Genomic DNA, 18,528 nt, shown 5'->3' with positions numbered 1-18,528 from the left:
CAGAAAAGAACGTCACAACATTCCGACGGTCGAAGCCAACTACGCCATTGCCTGAGGAATGCGGCAGAGGTGTGACGTCACAGCAGGTGTCAGAGAAGAGGGAAGACAGCGAAAGAGAGCGAGAGAGAGAGAGAGAGAGCGCGAGGGAGATACAGGTGAACCTATACTCACTGGGTCATTGGACAACGAATCTCAGTTCCAGTGAAATGCGTGACTGAGTCATATGCTAAAACAGACTTGGGGGGCTTTCCTTCTGTATGAGAGAAAATCCCAAAAGCCACAAAGCTCATGTTCGAATCAGCAATTAGTCGAGCCTTCTTCTCTGCCTTGGTCTTAACAGTTGAGTGGTCAGTGTGTGGTTCCACATCATAACCACTCGCAAAAAAATTATGCACACGCATCCGAGAGTGAAGTTGCAGTTGGAGAACTTGCCGCAAAAAGAGGCAGAAACCCTTCTTCTTCGCTTCTCTCGCCCACTCGCAATGTAAACGGGTTTTGTTTTTCTGTTTTTTTGGGAGGGAGATTCGCAAAATAATTTCTCTGGTAAGTGAAACCAGTTTCGCAATGCGAAGCGAATGTGGGACTCCACTCGAGTTATGAATCAATTGCAAACTGCCGAGTAAACCAATTATTTGATGGCCCAAAGAAATGTAAACTCAAATCATTTGTATGTATAAAGTAATTATAGACTCTATAGGCTGTGCAAAACAGACAAATAAATAAACAAAATAATTGTTTATGGCTTGTTTGATGGCCAGCCAGCGTCGTATGTGTCGTAGCCAGGCAACCTGAAGGGGGGAGGGAAACCCGCCTCGACTTGCGACTGAGGTAGGTGCAAATGTAGCACGCGTAGAGCGGTAGCAAGACGAGTCTCAATCGGAGACTCGTTCTCACTCTCTGCCTCTGTGTGTGTGTGTGTGTGTGTGTGTGACTGACAGACCGCAAAGAGAGCGAGAGAGTCGGCAAAATCACGGTTAAGTTGGACCCAGAGCCAGACAAGATATTCAAGCGTTGCCGTTCGTTTAGTTAAGCGCGGTTTGGCATTCAGTAGAGACCACATCACATCACATCGACGGTAGCTTTTTGTGTTGTTTTCGGTTGTCATGTCGAGCAAGTACAGCAAATTGTTGCGCGGCATCTGCGATCTGCTGCTGTGGGCAGCTTTGACCACCGCCAGCCTGCTGCTGATGAAGCTGGTCAAGCCCTTCAAGCGTGGCTTCTTCTGCGGCGATGAATCACTCAGCTACCCCCTCAAAGAGAGCACCATCGGCAGCTTGATGCTCATTGGCATCACACTCACAGTACCCACGGCGGTGATCGTTGTTGTCGAGCTGTTCAAGCAGCTGCCCCTTGGTCCGGGTGGTCGGGAGGCGGCCAAGCGAGATGGATACCGTCTGGGACATCGCATTGGGCAGCTCTACAAGCAGGCGGGATACTATCTCTTTGGCCTGGCCATGCTGACGTTCAGCACGGTGCTGACCAAGCTCTGCATTGGTCGATTGCGTCCGCATTTCTTTGCAGTCTGCCAGCCTAGGCTGGAGGATGGTTCCTCCTGCTACGATGCACAGAATGCGGGACATTACATCACCAACTACAGCTGCAGCAATCCGAACATCTCGATCTTCCAGTCACAGCAACTGAATCAGAGCTTTCCCAGCGGACATGCCAGCATGATCATGTATGCCATGCTCTATCTGGCCATCTATCTCCAGGCGGCGCTTAGCACTCGTATCTCTAAGCTGTTGAAGCACCTGCTGCAGTTCCTCTTCGTCATGTTTGGATGGTATGTCTCCCTCAGCCGCATCACCGACTACTGGCATCATTGGTCCGATGTCTTGGCTGGCGTCTTTCTTGGCGTGTTGTTTGCCTGGCTCACAAGTGTTTATGTGGCGGATTTGTTTGCCTTTAAGCGTTTCAATCGCACTGGCTACTCGGCGAATACGCTGAAGAAGGCGCAGGTGTCGCCCAAGAGTTCCACTAAATCCCAGTCACAAGCGGCGGCAGCTGCATCAGCGGCAGCAAATGTTCCTCCCGCACTCCCCGCCTACACCTTTGGCACTCTTCCTTATCTGGCAGCGCATCCGGCGCAGGCGCAATACGCTCAGACCTATCACAACTATGGCTATGTGCCTTGAGCGGAGCGTTGGAGATATGTTCAGGAGTATAGTCCATAATTATAGAGTTGCCTGAGAACTCTCTCACAAAATAAAAACTCTGTTTTCGTTTTCTTTAACTTTAGCTTAAAATAAATATATACGATATTATGATATTATACGATGTTGTAGTGCTTAAAAGAAAGTTTATTAATAATGAATTTGTTATTTGATCGCCTCCCAACAAAAAAAAATTAATGCTTAAGCATCAGTAGAAAGTGCCGCATCGATTGGCTTTATCAAGTTGTGAAGATGATGTTGCAAAGAGAATGGAAGAATGAAGAAGAATGGGGAGTTGGGAAAACAAGAGCTGAAAGCCGCTGAAAGTCAACAAAGTGGAACCGTTTTACAATTTAACAAGATGCAGTCAAATTATGCCTAAATTAAACCAAATTAAATACACATTTTATTCAATTAGAAATGGAGATTTATTTAAAAATAGGTTGGAAATATTTTGTAGAAATAAGTTTGCTTTAACTTTCAATTTAAAGCTTTTTAAAGGATTGACAATATGATTCAAATAAATAAAATACTCAGTGCTGAATTTATGAGTCAGAGTTGCCAATTTAACTACTTGATAGCAAGAAGGGAAAATCCCAAATGCAAGTCAATAATGTGGAAATAATTTTGACGCACAACAACTCAGTTAAACTTCGAAAATTACTTTAGCTGATGAGAGCACAATATTTGTATTTAACAAACAGATCTTCAAATACGTTAATTTCTTATGTCTTCACCATATTTTATCCACAATTAAAGGCACTCAGCGCACCGTTATAGTTGTAAAAGTCGGTGAAACATATATTTCCAATTTATCTGAGCTTGTATCAAGTGTGTTAAATACCAAAAACAAATCCCATGACTCAGAAACTCGAAAGCGATTATTTTGAGAACAATTCCGCAAAAGCTTCCTGACAAGAAGATGGCTTAACAATAAATTATTTGATTATAATCAAAGCGAACTCAAGGAAATTCTTTTAAATTTAAACTGATACTTAAGCATTTATGTTAAAAGGGTCCACAAAATCTTAAGCAGATTTATATAGTTAAGAAAATATTTCAGAGAGTTGATCGACAAGAAGTCAAGAAACTATTCTGAAGTTTGAAGCTTTATCAATATTAAACACAAAATTGTATAATACGTCTAAGATTCTCAACTGGATTTATAAAGTATATGAATTATTTTAGAGAACTTAGATGAGATCTTAAATAAATTATTTACTTATAATCGATATGAAATCCTAGAACTTTTCCCAAATTCAAAGTAAAACTTTAGTTTTTATTTTGAAAATATGACTGCGTAATACGTCTTATAATCTTAACCGGATTTATAAAGTAAATAATATATTTCAAAGCGAAGACAACATGTCTTATGAGGCAGCAAATTCAGGGCTATTGTTTTGCAAACATGTTCTATTAAAATTCAATTCGAATTCCACAATATTTACAGCTTACTTTAACAGTTACTTTTGCTTTTGTTTAAAAGATGATTTCTTTTCGCAATCTACTGACCCTAAGAACCCTAAAGAATCAGTAGAACGGCCAAAAGCCAAAAGCTCAACACACATATTCAAAAGCCAGCCCAACAAAAAAAAAAAAAAGATTAGGCCCACACTGGTTATAAAGTGTTGAGAAATTAGGAATAAATTAAAGGAAATTTGCATAGTTTAGCAATCGATAAACAGCTTGGGAATGCCATGGCGACTTGGACTTGGAAACTCTAAGCTTGCATTGTATTATTTTGTCCGAGATTTCGGCACTGAGACTGAGACTAAGACTGAGAACCGAGGCGCACTGAAACAAGTTTCCACACAGCCACACTCGACCACTCGTAACTGCGAGATAGACATGTAAATTAAGTAGCTGCTTCTCGGACCATGAGCTGCTGTCTTCAGTCTTCAGTCTCAACTCTTCAGCAGTGTCAAAATGTGCGGCAATCCAAACACGCGACTTCTTTCGCGTCTCATCATCGATTTTCTGCTGCTGTTGGGCATCTACTGCGTTGCCTTGGTTGTGCTGCCCCAGCAACTGCAGACGGTGCAACGTGGCTTCCACTGCAGCGATGACAGTCTACATTATCCTTATCGCCAGGCCTGGCTGACGAAGATTCATTTGACCATTGTGGTTGTGGCTTTGCCTGCTGCCTTCATTCTTGTCGTGGAGATGCTTCGAGCTGCCTTTGTGCCCAACTCAGCGGAGCTGAAACAAAGATTCGTTTTCGTTGGCGCCCGCATTCCCAGCTTCATCAGCGAGTGCTACAAGATCGTTGGCGTCTATTTGTTTGGTCTTGGGCTTACTTTGCTCGTGATTCGAGTGACCAAATACTCAACTGGTCGCTTGCGTCCCTACTTCTTCGATGTCTGTCAGCCCAAGTGGAGCACGGAGGATGACCTAGAGGAGGAAGAGGAGCAGCAGCTGCTAAGTTGCGAACTGCTGTCGCCGGGCAATGCCACCAGCTACATTGAGGACTACAAGTGCACCGAGTTTGCCGCCTCGCTGGAGCTGCTCTCACTAGTTCGTCATTCGTTCCCCAGCGGCTTTGCAACGTCCACCAGCTATGCGATGTTCTTCCTCATCTATTATGCCCAGGCGCGTCTCTTTGCCCCCTGGCTGCGTCTGCTGCGCTCCACCCTGCAGTTGGCTTGTGGCGCCATCGCGTTGCTCGTGTGCTTGGAGCGCATTTCCACCAACCAAAACCACATCTCGGATGCCGCTGCCGGCGTCTTCCTAGGCGCCACCTGGGCCTCTTTTGTGGCCGTGTTTGTGGCGCATCTGTTTCGGCAGGTGAGAGTGAAGCGACGTCAGTGGCCCAGGAATGAACAGATCTATGGTTATGCTGGTTACTATAATCGCGCCACCTACGGCTATTAGCTTCTAAGTATAAGTCTTTTTGTAAGTGTATAACTCAATAAATGTATGCAAGAGTGTGGAATGTGTTTCATTCACTGCGATCAGTCAAGTTTCAAACCTACTGTTGGCTTGCGTTCCACACAACAAGTGAAAGCCCACTGACCACAGTCCACATGCGCAAGCTTACTCTCAACAGTTTTTTTTTATGCTCGCTCTCTGCTTAGCGCTCTCTCGCTCTGGCTATGCCATAACCCATTGAGCAACAAGTGGGTAATGCGAACAAGTGGAGAGAGAGAGAGAGTGACAAGTGCGGAGCGATTTGTTTACAAAGTCAACAACAAACAGCGCTTCATGGCATTTGTTTTCATTCAGTCGGCAACGACAAGCGGCGCTTCCAAGTTTACAATCGGCTCAGCACAGTGGCCAAGCGTCGTAAAACCAATAAACGATCGATCGTCGAACAATTGTCGTTTATGTTTACGTTTTCATTTTAATGCACATGCTGATGCGTGGTCCAGTGAAGTGAACTGCTTCGTGTTCGTTTGTGTGAGTATGTGTGTGAGCTGCAGCTGTGTGCAGTTAAAGCGAAATGAACTGTGCAAAAAAAAAAAGAGTGGATCGTAATAAAAATGAATACAATGTAAGTGAATCAGAACAGAACTTTCAATCGCGAAGAACTACTATCTACCATATAAGTTATTAGATTTGTCAAACAAAATCAGTTCATTGTATGATACATTTTTCTAACTAAAAGAATTGATAACAAAAAAATTAATGTCAGTGCATGTATAAAATAAAAAAAGTTTATAACAAGAAATTTTTATAATTAATCCGTCTGCAAAATTTGTCTGATAAATTTCAAATTATCGAAATTTGAAATTCCACAGAGTGTGACGTTTATGTGAACAAATTGGACAAACAAGAAGAAGAGGCTTTTCAACAAAAGCAATTTTTTATAGAATTTTGTATGTGTATGTCGAGTATATTTTTACAAAGTGGAGTTATTCTTTTTCCAAAAATCCGTGTTTAAATCGTCCAATCTCTGAAATCTGACAGACAGTCTTTCTTTATATAGAATATATAATTTGGATATTGAGTGGACTTCCATATAGTCGAGTTACCCTTTTCTTCCACACTTCAAAGGAAACAGGGTATTAAAAAACGAGTGAAGTTCAAAGTGCATTTTAAAATGCCAATGGTTAACGGTTAACCCGCACAACAGCAAAGTCAAACAGAGGCAAATAAGCGCCAGTTGCTCCACAACATTCACATGCTTCCCATATATGTAGATATATTTAAAAAGAGAGCAACATACAGCGTGAAAGCGAGAGAGAGAAAGAGAGCGAACATAGAGCAGAGCCTTAATTCAATCAAATGTCGCTTATTCATTCAATTAAAGGTCGCGCCATTTGACATCCCACAGCGACTACGAATACGAATACGAATACGAATAAGTATGAGTGTGAGTGCGAGTTTGAATGTGAGTCTGAGTCCAAGTATGAGTACTCACTAGAAAGAGGGAGGGAGTATGTTTTTTAATGCAATCGACTGTTCAACTTTGTGCATACGATGTCACATGTGCTTTTTATATTTGTTATTTTTGGGGGCAGAAGTTGAGCAGAAGTTGCCACAGTGCGTACAAAACACACACGCACAATGGGGGCCATTCTTGCAACAGATTAGCGTGCCGCTCTATGTGTCCACTTCGAGTTCCGCGTGTCGCGCTGTTGTTGCACTTTCTGCCGCTGGATGATGATAATGCAAATCTTTAGCTTGGTGCGTTCGACGCGCCTATTTTATGCATCACTGGGCCACAACAATAGACAGCCACTCAGTCCCTCCCTCCACCTCAGATTGGACTGTGATGAGTAAACACAACAAGTGAGTGACTCACTCACAGTAGCGCCTATTGACCCAAGATACGAGATACGACTATTTATTGGCCAGTAATCATTCTCCTTCTATTTTTCGTATCTAGTTGATAGTCACAAAGTAGCGTTAAAGCTTAACGCGACTTTGCTTAATCGTTCACATCAGTCATCAGACAAAAGCCGACGATTATTTGTATTCATAGTATTTGCGCAATTGCCTCTAAAATGAGCTGAACTGCAGTGAATTGGCAAAAAAATGTTGTGTGTGGGCAGGTTGAACGTCTACTTTTGCTGTTATCTGGAACACGCGTTGATTTATCTTATCAAAATGATCTTGAGCTTTTTCTCGGAGAGCGCCGTGAGCAGCAAAACACTGAGACAGACAATTGCAACACTGAGAGAAAAAGTGTAGTGAGACCGAGTTGGGAATCGATTACATTATCAATTGAATAACAAGTGTAAATATGAGAAGTGTTTTGCGTATTTTAACAGCGGTTAGAATTCTGTCTTTCTGTCCGTCCATCGATTTAAGCCTGTCTATCTGTAAAACTAATGAAGCCACAGTCTTGAAATTTTTAGTGTTGATTGCTGTGTTGCAAAAGAACATATTTTTTATAAATGTATTAAATTATTTTGCTTTGATGATCATATCTCAGACATGAGTATTGCATTCTTCTATATGAAGTATAGTAGATCATTTTACTGCATTTACTATTTGCGTATTTATTATACATATATTTTTTAATAGACGTGATGTATAAATTTCTGAGTTTAATAAAATTATAAATTTGTTGTGTGAAAAATTATGTGAAACTCTGTAATTTCTAGTCTTGCACTCCCTTTTTACTATACTTTATTATACCTTTACTATCTGCCAATTTCTGAAATAGTTATTTATAAATATGATCCATAAACATATATCTGAGTTATTTAGTTGTCTATTTGTAATCATGATATTGCAAATAATTAAGTATTGTTTTTCTTGCAGTGCCCTGCGTCGGCTGCCAATTGTTGTCTAATCTAGCCTAATGCAGAATACTCCTCAGCTGCCCTCTAGCTAAGCACTCTACTAGAGTAATAAACTTGCGCTGACGCAGACAGCGAGATACAAAGAGTAAGAGCGGGTTGCAGAGAGTGTGTACGAGAGAAAGAGAGACAATTTTGGGAGAGCGAGAGAAACTTTGTAAACAAATAACAAGAGCGTCTGCGTCGTGGAGCATGAAATGATCGTTAAATTAAAAGAACGTTACCCACTCGAGGTCGGATCAGTCAGCCACTGACAACGAACCCGCAACGACGCCAAAGCATAGTTCGACGGGTATAAAAAAAAAACCAGCAAACGAACCCGAACCCAAAACTTAATTAGACAGCATAAAATTGGAATATTAACTAATTAAAAAAGCATCGAGACAGTCGACAACATAAAAAATGCGCGACGCCGCCAATGAGGACAACATCACAACTGGGGTCACTCCATCCCAGACACAGAGACAAACATCGCGGGAGCGGGAGCGGGAAACGGAGCGCACAGCGTTGGCGCAACGGCAACTGACGCGACGCTTTCTCATCGAGCTGCTGATCGTGACGGTGCTGGTGATACCGATCTGCATCTTTGAGTTCGCCGTGGAGCCAGTGCGACGTGGCTTCTTCTGTGACGATGAGAGCATACGATATCCCTTCCACGACAATACAGTGACGCCAGTGATGCTGGGACTCCTCGTTGGAGCGTTGCCTCTGCTCATCCTTGTACTTGTAGAGTATGTACGATCGATGCGTGCTGGAGAATTGGCGACGACAGTGCAGCTCTTTGGCTGGCAGATGTCCGCCTGGTATGTGGAACTGGGTAGACAATTTGCCTACTTTGGCTTTGGCATGCTGCTCACCTTTGATGCCACCGAGGTGGGCAAGTACACGATTGGAAGGCTGAGGCCACACTTTATTGCCGTGTGTCAGCCGCAGCTGAGCGATGGCAGCTTGTGCACGGATCCCATCAATCTGCATCGCTATGTGGAGAACTACGAGTGTGCCGGCGAAGGTTACACCATTGCAGATGTCCGACAGACGAGGCTTAGCTTCCCCAGCGGCCATTCGAGTCTCTCCTTCTATGCCCTGCTCTATGTGGCGCTCTATTTGCAGCGGAAACTCACGTGGAGCAGCTCGAAGCTGGCGCGGCACTTTCTCCAATTTATGCTCATCATGTTGGCCTGGTACACCGCACTCAGCCGGGTCATGGACAGCTGGCATCATTGGTCGGATGTGTTGGCGGGATCGTTAATTGGCGTCGCCGGCGCATTGATCACAGCCCATTACATCGCTCACTTCTTCAAGCCGCAGTTTCATGATGTTGTGCTAGGCTCTGGACTGAGGCGAGAGAATACATCGGCCACGCTGCAGGAGGAGGTTTGCCCCGCCACCCCGCCGCCATATTGTGTGAACAGCAACTATAATGACGATCAGTATTGTACCAAAGTATAAGGCGCAGTTGGCAGAGATACGAGATGTGCGAGATAAAGTGAAAAATCCACAAAAATAAAAAACATTCCATACCAAATACAAGATAGTTAACTTAGTTTATAGCAAACGCGCCCGTGCTATTAATAAAAGAGTTACCTGTGAAGCAAAATCAAATGACGAGAATTTCTAGTATATAGTGTTTACATTTCCTTAGTTGATAACGTCATAATAGTATATCGTCTTTTGTCTTATCGTTCATCTGTGCATATGTATAGTTGTCATTCATTGTACGTTTAACACCTTACGCTATTCCATCGAAACTCGTATTATTTATGTAATAAATATTTAAAACCACATTACGCATTTGTCATGAGTACTCGTATTTATTTTGTTTGCGGGCTTCATGCTTCGCTGTCTCTCAACACAGACACAAAAACAAATACAAATTATCCGCATTAAGTCGGACTAAAAGTTAACCTCATTCCATGCGACAAGTACAAATATAATACACTGTTCGAAAGCGAAGGTTATTGGAGATAAATATCACGTTAACTGTTTGTTGAGATTCTAGATATAAGAGAAATTTTATTGAACTTTAAATGCAGTGGAAGTTAGTTCAAATGCTTCTAATCATATAAAGAAATAACTACCTAATTTAAACTAATATTTTCAGGAATTTAAATACGTTTTAATGAAAGGGAATCCTTTGCTGTATTTATTTATAATAATGAGTCGGGCTTCCACAACATGTTGAACTGAATTCCATTGTTTATCTTATTTGTAAAGTGTAGATTCATATAAGTATGTTTCTTTGAGGCGTAATCATTGTTTGATGAGTCTACAGCAACCGTAAAAGCCGATCGTCATTAATGACTCACGAACAATATTTGAATACATATTTCACCCAAAAATTTCAGCCTAAACTTTGAACGTTGGATACACTCAACTGAAGTAAAAGAGAATGAAACTTAATTAAACAAAATGAAATGCAAGTAATTAAAGTAAACATAAAAGAAAAAATATCGCCACTTTACTTAAAAGTTAGTATCTTCTTTAAGCTGACATTTTATAGATTCTAAAAATAAACCTGTTTGCTTAATTACTGGGTATTTTCTAGTCTATAAACAGCTGCTAAGTTATTTTCGGGCAACTCTTTTTGCTGCGTCATACGCACGATGCAAGTTCACCGAAAAAATTGAATTAGAGTTAAGATTTGTTAGCGATAAACCCTTTTTACGATCGTGGGAATTTGTGTGTGCCACAAAAGAAATACATAAATATTATAATAGATACTTTCGAGCAGTAAATTTGTTAAAAGCTTTTGATGACTATTTATTAAATTATTTTTGATTATTAGATTTACGTGTTGAATGCTCGTTTTGAATGTTTATGACACTCATCACCCCAATTATAAAGAGAGCATCACAAGAGAAGTGTGAATTTTAAGAGCTTCGATTCAAAAGCTCGTTCAAAGTGCACTAAGAAATAGTCGCAATTAATTGAGTTGCCAAGCTAACGAATCGAATAATATTATTATGAATAGACAATTTCTAATTCCGTGTCGTCAACAGAAAACAAAACAGCAAATAACTCGCGTGTTTTGTGAACTTTGAAGGCCAGACAAATAAATAAATGGAAAATAATAACAGATCTTTGCTTTGGTAAATCCCTCAAAACACGTGCCCCTACTTTAACCTCTTATCAGCGGACCAAGGCGAGTCTGACGCTTCTTCAAGTGCGAAATCTGAGCTGCTGACGGAGATCAATAGAATTTCTAATTTGGTTTAGTAGTAGAATACTATGTTATAAGCCCCCATAGTGTGATCATTATGAATAAACAACATTAACACATTTATTACGCACGAGTAGAATGCGAGAAAGGGGTACATAAGCTATGCAGCAAAGGTTCTAATTTAATTGAGAATAGAAGTAAAAGTAAAATAGAGGTCTTAATAATTAATTGATATGATTAGCACAATTAGTCAATCAATCAATTGCACAATTACGTAAACATTATTTCTATTGAAAGATCCTTAAATATTCTCGGAATTATTTCTTTAAATAACTCTACAGGTTCTTCTCTAAAGATTCTTATTAAAAAAGTTCCCTATAAATTTGAGTAAAGGTATTTCAACTTTTTTGTAACTTTCTGTAAATAATTTTCAAGCATATGCGTAAAATATGTATGGCGAATGTAAAGACTATTTCAAATTAAATATACATTATTTCCTGTGTCAACTTTTCATAAATTATACAGCATAGGTTGTAATTCTTGAGAATCGTAGAAAAGGTGAAATAAAAGTATTAATAAATAATTTAAATGATTAGCACAATTAATCAATAAATTGTACAATTAAGTAAACATTATAACTGCAAATATTGCGATGAAAAGATCCTTAAATATTCTCAGAATTATATCTCAAAATAACTCTACAAACTCTTCTCTACACATTCTTATGAAAAAAAAGTTCCCTATAAATTTGCTTAGAGGTAATTTAACTGATTAATGCTTTTTGAGCTGTGTATATATTTTAAATATTAACATAAAATATTTATGAAAATAATTCCGTTTTAATTATATATTATTTCCTATTATTTCTGCCAACCTTTCACATTAAATTAATTTTCTTATTTCACATTTGTCAGCTCTGCAAAGCTAGTGTATTAAAGCAGCGACATGCTTGATATTTGCGATTGCCATTATTATTATTGTTATTGTTAAATAAATTAAGCTCGTGAAATCACTGAACCGAAGCTGAGATCGCAGAGTGTCGCAATAATAATCAAGACAGGCAGAGGCAGCGGCTTCAACCCACATCTCGACTCCAAGGCGCGATCAGTGACGCGTGAATCGTCGAGCCGAGCAAACGAGAAATCCAAAAATGAGTGTGGATCAGCGACTCAACTGGTTGTCAGTGAATCGAGGACATTTACGTCTTCTACTGGACATTATCCTGCTGGGCGGCCTTCTCCTGTTGTCCCGGAATGTGAGACGCCTTTCGGGAGCTGCCACAAAGCGCGGCTTCTTCTGCGACGATGAGTCGCTCATGTATCCTTATAAGGAGAACACGGTGACGTCCAACATGCTGCACTGGATCAGCTTGTATCTGCCACTCGCTGCACTTGTGATCATCGACACCTATCGCTGCTGGCGTCGCTTTGCCGCTGGAAACTGCCGTTGGCATCAATTTTGGCCTGTGTTCAATACTGTGCGCTGGTTCCTCTTTGGCCATGTGGTGGAGCAGTTCATCAAGGACATGGGCAAGCAAGTGATCGGACGACTTCGTCCGCATTTCTTTGACGTCTGTCGCCCCCAGCTGGCCGATGGTGGCACCTGTTTGGATGAAGCGCATCGCCACGGTGGCGTCTATCATATGGACTACACTTGCCTCTCAGCGGATGCCACGCCCGAGATGCTGCGCGATATGAATGTCTCGTTTCCCAGCGGCCACTCCAGCATGGCCTTCTATGGCCTCGTGTTTATGGCTCTATATTTGCAAAGCATTCGCCTGTCGCCGTCGTCCACATTGCTGCGTCCCTTGTGCCAACTGGTGTGCGTTGCACTCGCCACATTTGTCGGCCTTAGCCGTGTCATGGATTACAAACACCATTGGTCGGATGTTGTGGCCGGTTCACTGCTGGGCGCCAGCGTTGCCCTTGCGGTTGTCCGTGGAGCGGCGCAGCAGCATCGATTGCATCTGCAGGCTGTAACTGCAAAAGGACCTCAAAGTGCTGCAGTTGCAAGTGGAGGCAATGTGGAGGCAGTGGCAACGGCAACGGCAACAGCAACGGAGCAGCTGCCGCATGATTTGTGTGAAGTCACTTGCCACAGTAGCAATTAGTTTCGTTTCATTTCGTTTTGCATTCTAGCTTTAAGTTCTAATAATTAGCATAGCGATAAGTTTTAGCATAACGAAAATTCATTGATTATGTATTCACTTTCTCATCACTCACATTAAATTAAAATTCAAAGCAACGTCTTTTAATTTACTCTCATTACTTGCTGATGCTGTAAGCAGCTGAATGTAAACAAGAAATTCTGCTGACTTTTGATGACATTTCTATCAGCTGCATAATCTCACATTAATCTGCGAATTCTCGCTAGAAACTCTTTCCCCAGTTTTGTGCAAACATCGGCTTGACGTCAGCAAAGAAGATTCCCTTTCCTATCTCTAAGCATACAAACCGTAAAACATTCGGGGAAACTTGTTTTGATGAGCGGAAATGCCGGAATTCAGAAGGCGATCATTACGTACCTGAAACGAGCAATGCCAAAACAAAAGATTATAGTTTTTGAATTCTAAATTTAAATTTTAATATCAAGTACTATTTTTAAAGAAATTTTGGGAACAAGAAATACAACTTCATAGTTTATTCATTTGGCATTTATACCGCTTTGATGCCAATTAAATTAGTTTTTATATGCAAATGCGAAACTAAAGTTTTAGAGCTTTAAAATTCAAAATGAAAAGTACACAATTATTTATAGAAATTTATTTATTTTAATAATTTTCAAGAATTTTATTTGAAAACTAAAAACAGAAGTTCATACTTTATTCATTTAACTTTTATTCTGTTTTGATAAGCAAAGGAAAAACTTAGTTTCGGAACGTTAAAATTAAAAATCATTTACAAAAAAGAATATTGAATTCTAAAAATTAGAACATTGAAATGTATATCAATTAACTAAAAGAAAGTTGACGTTATCAACAACTATTTTTAAACATTTTTTTGACTAGATCCACAACTTAATAATATACTATTCACACTACGAATGAATTATAATGAATAATAACGATTTCATATCACATGTTTCATCTTTAAAACACATTTCGTCAATAAAAATCGAGAAAGACAAGTTTCAGAGGTTTAAAATTCGAAGTGTTAAAACTATTCAAAATTTGTTTCAAATACCAAACAATCGAATATTTTGACATTTACTAATTTAAAGGAATATTTTAAAATTAGAAATACAACTGGGATATTTATTTATATAACATTTATTTGGCTTTAATAAGAAACAGAAAAAAGTACAACTGAGAAGTCAAAAATTTAAAATTAAACAAATTAAATTTTCCTATTCAAAACAAAAATATGTTGACTACATTCCTTTATTTATTCATTTATTCAATCCAATAATATATTTATTAAATTTGTTAAGGTGCAAAATCGTTTAAATCGATTTCAATTAACAAGTTTGCAATGCGCAAAGCACAGTGAAAAGCCGCCGTGTCGAAGCCGCGTTAAGAACTTGAGAACGGTGCAACAATTAGCGGGTCTTTTAGTTTCATTAGAATGAAATTTTCAAACGACTTAACCCGCAGTCAACGCAGCTCATGGCGCCGAAACCAAAGCCAAATAACCACGCAACTGAAGTGGAGCAGTAAAAGAAAAGCAGAGAGAGAGAAATAAATAAATTTCAGCAGCAGCAGCTGCATAAATTGGCAGCCAAACAGCCAATGAGAGACCGAGCCAGCCAGACGCTGATGATGATGCGCAACACCTGAGACACAGAGACTCCTTCAGGAGGAAGATGGGGAAGATAGAAGAGAGGAGCAGGTAAAGGACTACCCTCATCAGGACGAACGGAGACGGAAGCTTTTGGCGGCCATTTTCACTTGTGGCTCGCTTAATTGGCTCATTTATTTTGATGGCAAAGAAAATGCTAGAAAATTGTGGGCTCTTTTTTTTTGGTGTTTGTGTGTGTGTGTGTGTGTGTGTGTGTGTTTGTGTCTGACTCTCACATTTACCTGGTTCGTTGCTGCCTCTGGTTTTATTATGATTAATTATGGCAAACCCACACACACACAGACCGAACACACACATATACACGCTTACAGCTATAATTTGACCCTAAGCTCCACTTTCTTGCCAAGTTTTGCAACTGTGTCAAGTTGTTGTTGTTGTTGTCTGCCCCGAGATTCGAATGATAAATTTCTATGCAATTTATTTTAATCTGCTGCGACAGAGTTCCCCTTGCCACCCCTCCGCCACCGCCCCGTTGCCCGCTGTCATCTTTGCAGCTAGTTTCCATGCGTTAATTAAATGGAAAATATTTGCACATAACAACAAAAACGGATGGCAACGGCTGGCAAAGGAAACTACACGAAAGAGGGGGGGATTGGCTTCTAAACTTTAGCTGCAATCCAACACAGTGACCTACATTTTGCATAAGCGAAAGTTTTGCTTTTGCTTTTGCCTGCACCGAATAGAAACAACAAATAGAAACTGAGCTCCAGGGATCCCCCCTCATCCCCTCTGATGTGAGGAGTGAAGAGCCGTAGTCACGCCAACGAGTCTATGCGACAAGTAGTATTATGTGACTTATAAGATGGGGCAATAGAAATAACAAATAGCTGCAGCTGGCAAGTCGAAAAGATCCTCATTGCATTGCACTCCGCAGAGACTTTCCTTGAGGTGCCACAAAGTCACGCGAGAAAGTCTATGAAGTTACTTGAGACTTGTGTGTATTAAGTAAAATAACAAATGGAGAGGTGAACAACGGAGATTCTAAACTAAGTAAATAATGGCACAAAGTCGGCAGGCAAAAGTAAAGAAAAATTATAGTACAACTTCTTTAAGAATAATATAAAAATGTAAACTATAAAGTTACACAAAAAAATGAAAATAAACCAAAAAAAAACTAAAGCTTTTCTTCGCTAACCTACGTTTTCTATTAATAAAATTATTAAATAGTAGTAAAAATTAATATATAAGGTATGCTTACATATGTATACCATCTTTTATTAAAAACGGAGTTCTTTCGATTTAAAGTGAGAGATAAATGAACGTTAAAGTTCAGATTATGTAATTATTTTGCTATCAAAACTTTCGGCTTACACAACATATGCATAATTGTGTTACTAAGGTACTGAATTTTAATAAAAAAATATATAAAGTTTATATAAATAAGAATTTCTTTTATGAAGACACTAAAATCCCTTTACCTTGCAAAGCGATAAAAAAGAAGTTTTTCCTGCAGACTAAATTCATTTGAAAATCGGGGAATTGAAAAAGTTTCCACTTGCTTAGCTCTCACATATTCGTTTGATTTGCTTATTGTGCAAAACTCTCTACGATATTTGCCAATTAATCTGAACTGTTTTCAGTTCATTCTCATCAACATCATCGGGCTGCTTAACCCCTTCGAGCAGCACTTTAATGGCTTTTCCTGCTACGGTTTTCGACTGCTGTTGCTGTTGCTGTTTGGCGAAGAGTGTGAGGTATCGAAACCATTAATCAGCAGGTCGCTTAACTCTCACTCTCAATCAATTGGCCTCGCACTCGCATTCGCCGGACACTGACTGGAAACTCGAGTCCTGCGGCCACCGCAAACACAGACAGCACAAATTTAAGAGCAGCAGAAGCAACAGCAGCAACAACAACGACAACGACTGACTCTCTAATCGCCGTCAGGTGTGATAATGTTGCCTCATGTGTCCAGTGTGTTGCAGTTGCATGTTGCTGTCGCTATTGCTATTGCTATTCCTGTCCCGTCGAGTCAGTTTGTCAGCGAAGTGTAAAGGGGCAAAGGAAGGCATCGTCAACATGGTTGTCATCAGCACATCGCAGCTGCATTTTTGCATGCCTCTTTGCCAGTTTGCTCAGCAGAATGTCCCAAAGCATTTTTGGCTGGGATTTTCTACTTTACTCTATAGCCATAGAGACAACACCTATGAGGTTGTTGCTGCTGTTGCTTCTGTCATCATCGCACCATGCGCTTCATATTTCTGCGGTTGCCAGTTTGTCCAATGGCCCTGGACTCCCTTCTGGCAACTTTTGCACTTGGTATTTGCCAACAGCAGCAGCAGCAGCAACAACAGCAACAGCAACAACAGCAGCAGTCACCAATCACTAGTCGCTAGTTGTGGGTTCTACACTGTTCTCCTTTTCGCATTGGTTTCATGTGTGTAAAGACAATTTGATAATCGCAAAATGCAGCATAGTTTGAGTTAATGAAGCTTGTGTGCCATGTGTGCCATGTCTGCCATCCTTTACATCCTTTAGAAAGGAGTGTGTGTACCTGTATGCTGCATGAAACCACAGCAGAGACTCGATCTCTCTCTCTCTCCCTCCATCTCCTTTTTGGGTTGTGTGTTGTTTGTTAGAAAACAAGTAGAGCGTTTTGCTTGCCAATTAGTAATTTGTTTGCCGCTTGGCTGCTTGATTCTCAGTGTCCATTTAAAGATTGTGTTCACTCTCGCTCTGTGATATTGAAGCTGTTCGTTAATCTTGGAGATTTACTGCAATCACAGTTGGAATTCATTTTGTTCAACGAGACTCTAACTATTTCTCAACTGCGTTTCGTTTCAGACATTATTTTTTCGTCGCTTTTGCTGTTGTTTGTTTGTCGCAGCGCAATGACAATAACAACTCAAATAGCACTGCAGATTTTCCATTCATTTTCAATTTATTTAAATTAATTTAAAAGCATGCTCCACACGACACATTACAATGCATTTATCAGCAGCAGCAGCAACAGCAACAGAAGCAGCTTCACTCGTTTCTCTTCTTGCGTCGTGCTGCGAACTTATTCAATTTTTATCGACTGACAAGACGAGCAAATTCAATGTGACAATGCGACAGCTCAGCATCAGCAGCAGCAGCAACAACAACCAGCTATAATAATGGACGTTGCCGATGCTGCTGCTGCTGCTGACCCGCCCTATTCCTCTGTGAACGTGAATCTTACGGCAATAAAGGCCAGCAAAAATAGCGATTGCATTGCAGCAGCAGTCGAAAATTTTCTCTACCGTTTTGCTTCCTGTCGTAGAAATCACACGCAGCCTCGACACGTGACGTCGCCAGCCGCCCAAAAGGGCAGCGGCCATTTTGCGTTTTTGTCGCCATCGCGCCATCATTATTAATATGGCCACCGTCACAGGAAGCGAGTCTCTGGCTCCAGTGTGCGGCATTTGCTTTTGCCTTTGCCTTTGGCGTTGCCTTTGCACTAACTTCCGTTGCGTGGCGTCGCATCGCATCGCATCGCGAGGCGTCGCAGTTCGTGCTGTGATTTTTTTACCTCACTCTCTCTCTCTCCTTTCCCTTTGGCAGTCTTGTTCATTTTTTTTTTTTTACTTGCTTGCCATGACAATTTTGATTGCCGTCCAACTGGTGCAGCAGCAACTACTGCTGTCTACCGGCTACTGTGTCCTGGCTGTTTGGAAACAGGTGTGTGTCCGTCAACTGGCAATCAACTT

The 18,528-nt window shown here is 40.7% G+C and overlaps 4 protein-coding genes across 4 annotated transcripts; all 4 read left to right on the top strand.

Annotated features, from left to right (window-relative positions):
- The first annotated feature begins 1,020 nt into the window (after window positions 1–1,020).
- LOC133843637 (putative phosphatidate phosphatase) lies at window positions 1,021–3,177 on the top strand. The gene has a single exon (XM_062277273.1). The coding sequence runs from the start codon at window positions 1,104–1,106 to the stop codon at window positions 2,133–2,135; it is 1,032 nt and encodes a 343-aa protein (XP_062133257.1). The 5' UTR covers window positions 1,021–1,103; the 3' UTR covers window positions 2,136–3,177.
- Window positions 3,178–3,769: 592 nt separating this feature from the next.
- Window positions 3,770–8,251, top strand: LOC133842470 (putative phosphatidate phosphatase). Its single transcript, XM_062275564.1, has 2 exons — window positions 3,770–5,643; window positions 7,863–8,251. Exon 1 carries the CDS (start codon window positions 4,080–4,082, stop codon window positions 5,022–5,024), a length of 945 nt encoding a protein of 314 aa, XP_062131548.1. The 5' UTR covers window positions 3,770–4,079; the 3' UTR covers window positions 5,025–5,643; window positions 7,863–8,251.
- Window positions 8,252–8,298: 47 nt separating this feature from the next.
- Window positions 8,299–9,502, top strand: LOC133842469 (putative phosphatidate phosphatase). The gene has a single exon (XM_062275562.1). It carries the CDS (start codon window positions 8,303–8,305, stop codon window positions 9,347–9,349), a length of 1,047 nt encoding a protein of 348 aa, XP_062131546.1. The 5' UTR covers window positions 8,299–8,302; the 3' UTR covers window positions 9,350–9,502.
- A 2,643-nt stretch (window positions 9,503–12,145) lies between these two features.
- Window positions 12,146–13,314, top strand: LOC133843712 (putative phosphatidate phosphatase). Its single transcript, XM_062277365.1, has one exon. The coding sequence runs from the start codon at window positions 12,211–12,213 to the stop codon at window positions 13,168–13,170; it is 960 nt and encodes a 319-aa protein (XP_062133349.1). The 5' UTR covers window positions 12,146–12,210; the 3' UTR covers window positions 13,171–13,314.
- The last annotated feature ends 5,214 nt before the right edge of the window (window positions 13,315–18,528 follow it).

The sequence above is a fragment of the Drosophila sulfurigaster genome, chromosome 3, assembly GCF_023558435.1.
Source record: "Drosophila sulfurigaster albostrigata strain 15112-1811.04 chromosome 3, ASM2355843v2, whole genome shotgun sequence".
Taxonomy (NCBI): domain Eukaryota; kingdom Metazoa; phylum Arthropoda; class Insecta; order Diptera; family Drosophilidae; genus Drosophila; species Drosophila sulfurigaster.
Note: the sequence above shows the minus strand (reverse complement) of the source record. Positions and strands in the feature narration are given on the sequence as shown.

What these genes read in the sequence shown, in the direction of transcription:
- LOC133843637 (XM_062277273.1), top strand. Translation starts at nt 1,104, where the DNA reads ATGTCGAGCAAGTACAGCAAATTGTTGCGCGGCATCTGCGATCTGCTG.
- LOC133843712 (XM_062277365.1), top strand. Translation starts at nt 12,211, where the DNA reads ATGAGTGTGGATCAGCGACTCAACTGGTTGTCAGTGAATCGAGGACAT.
- LOC133842470 (XM_062275564.1), top strand. Translation starts at nt 4,080, where the DNA reads ATGTGCGGCAATCCAAACACGCGACTTCTTTCGCGTCTCATCATCGAT.
- LOC133842469 (XM_062275562.1), top strand. Translation starts at nt 8,303, where the DNA reads ATGCGCGACGCCGCCAATGAGGACAACATCACAACTGGGGTCACTCCA.